The sequence below is a fragment of the Myotis brandtii genome, unplaced genomic scaffold, assembly GCF_000412655.1.
Source record: "Myotis brandtii unplaced genomic scaffold, ASM41265v1 scaffold1956, whole genome shotgun sequence".
NCBI lineage: Eukaryota > Metazoa > Chordata > Mammalia > Chiroptera > Vespertilionidae > Myotis > Myotis brandtii.
In genome coordinates, this window is record NW_005357294.1 from 272,731 (window position 1) to 274,443 (window position 1,713).

The following is a 1,713-nucleotide window of genomic DNA, read 5'->3' on the forward strand; positions in this document are numbered from 1 at the left end:
TTTGTGCTCATGTCCCGAGCCCACATGCACTGGCGGCATCGAGCCACCCACGGCCGAGGACTTGAACCCGGGCACGACCAGGGCAGCCCAGGTGCACGGGCTGACTGCACAGCTCCCTCTCCCAGCCCAGCCCATCAGCCTCCCAGGGGCTCCAGAGACACACCGACCAGCAGCTCAGCGGGAAATTGAGTGCTCCAGGCTCGATGCTGGCCCGGATGCCTCAGTCTACAGTGTGGGTTCCTGCAAAACAGACCCGCTCACAGCGAGGGGTGCAGCATGGGGCCCGGGACCACGGGACGCCTCGCCCAGCAGCAGCCGGCAGCATGGTCTCTTAGGCCGTGGGCGCTACCCTGAGTCGTGGCCTTAGGGGACAGGAACCAGGGAGTGGGAGGTGAGTGGCCCGACACTAGGACCCCCGTGCACACGGGACAGGGGTTTCTTGTCCCTGTGACCTTAGGCCGTGCGGCTCAGCAGCTGAGTGTCAACCCAGGAACCAAGTGGTCACGGTTCGGTTCCCGGTCAGGGCACAGGCCAGGGTTGCGGGCTCGATCCCCAGTGGGGGGCGTGCAGGAAGCAGCCGATCAATGATTCTCTCTCATCATTGATGTTTCTCTCTCTCCCTCCCTCCCTTCCTCTCTCAGATCAAAAACATATAAAAATAAATAAAATAAAAACCAATAAAAACACATTAAAAAAAAACACCTGAAAAAACAACAGTTCTAATTCGAGGAGGAAAACACTGCCGCCCAGGACACAGTGAGGGCGTGTCTCACTCAACTCACAGCGGTGGCTGCCACCGTGGCGGCTCCTGTCCAGGGACCACAGGCCGAGCGGCCGCCACCCTGGCAGAGATGACCCTGACCGCCACGTGGAGGCAGCTGCTGCCCGGGGCACCCAGTGCTGCCATGCCAGCTGTAAGCGGTCACGGAGCAAAGAGCCCGCCAGGGGCGTGGTGAGTGTCCGGTCATGGCCCGCCCTGGGCACAGCAGGTGGACATCTGTGGTGCCTCAGGCCAGCGGCTCCGTGGGGCTGTGGCTGCCCCTCAATCCCCCTCTTGTAAGTTTTCCCAGGAAGAGTCCTGCCGACGCTGGAATTATCGGAATGTGAGGGGCCCGTGGACCTGAGGGGCCAGGGTGCTGGCCACTGGGCTCTTGACCGCATCCTTCCTAGCAGGTCCCCTTGGCGGACAGGGACCGACTTACCTCCAGGCGGGGGGCAGGCGATGGCCAACTGGTACAGGGTCAGGTGACACCCCCTTCGAGTAGTGCCGATCGTGCACCCAGCTAAGGGGCTAAGCAGTGGCGCGTCCCCACCTGGAGGGACAGCCTGGCCCCTGCCCTGCCCCTCACCTTGTCTCCTGCTCGGGGCGGTTCAGTCTGGGTTTCTCCTGCCCGAGATGTGACCCCAGGGCCGCGTCTTGGCCAGAGCCCGGCTCCAAGCCCAGGGCCAGGGTGCCGGGGCCAAGCTCTGAGCCGAGGCCCGCGGCGCCCCCTGCACCCCAACACACACCCGACCCCAGGACAAAAGAGAGGCGAGACCCACAGGAGGTGGAATTGCTTTTATTGGGGTGGGCGCCGCAGGCCCGCCCGTGGTCAGGTTAGTGTTCTGCCCTGAGGCAGCCGGCAGCCTGGCACCTCCCCCACCGCCCACCCGGGTTAGTGGAACATGCAAAGCTGAGTCAGAGGGTGGAGGCAGGGGGGAGCCCCCGAGGCC

General features: G+C 63.9%; 1 protein-coding gene across 1 annotated transcript in view; it reads right to left on the reverse strand.

The window, feature by feature from the left end:
- Positions 1-345: 345 nt before the first annotated feature.
- The window catches only part of LOC102259690 (plectin), a 34,198-nt gene continuing 32,830 nt past the window's right edge, over positions 346-1,713 (reverse strand). The window contains exon 5 of the mRNA XM_014538690.1: positions 346-362. Coding sequence (XP_014394176.1) covers positions 346-362 — 17 coding nt within the window. The remainder of the gene's footprint in view (positions 363-1,713) is intronic.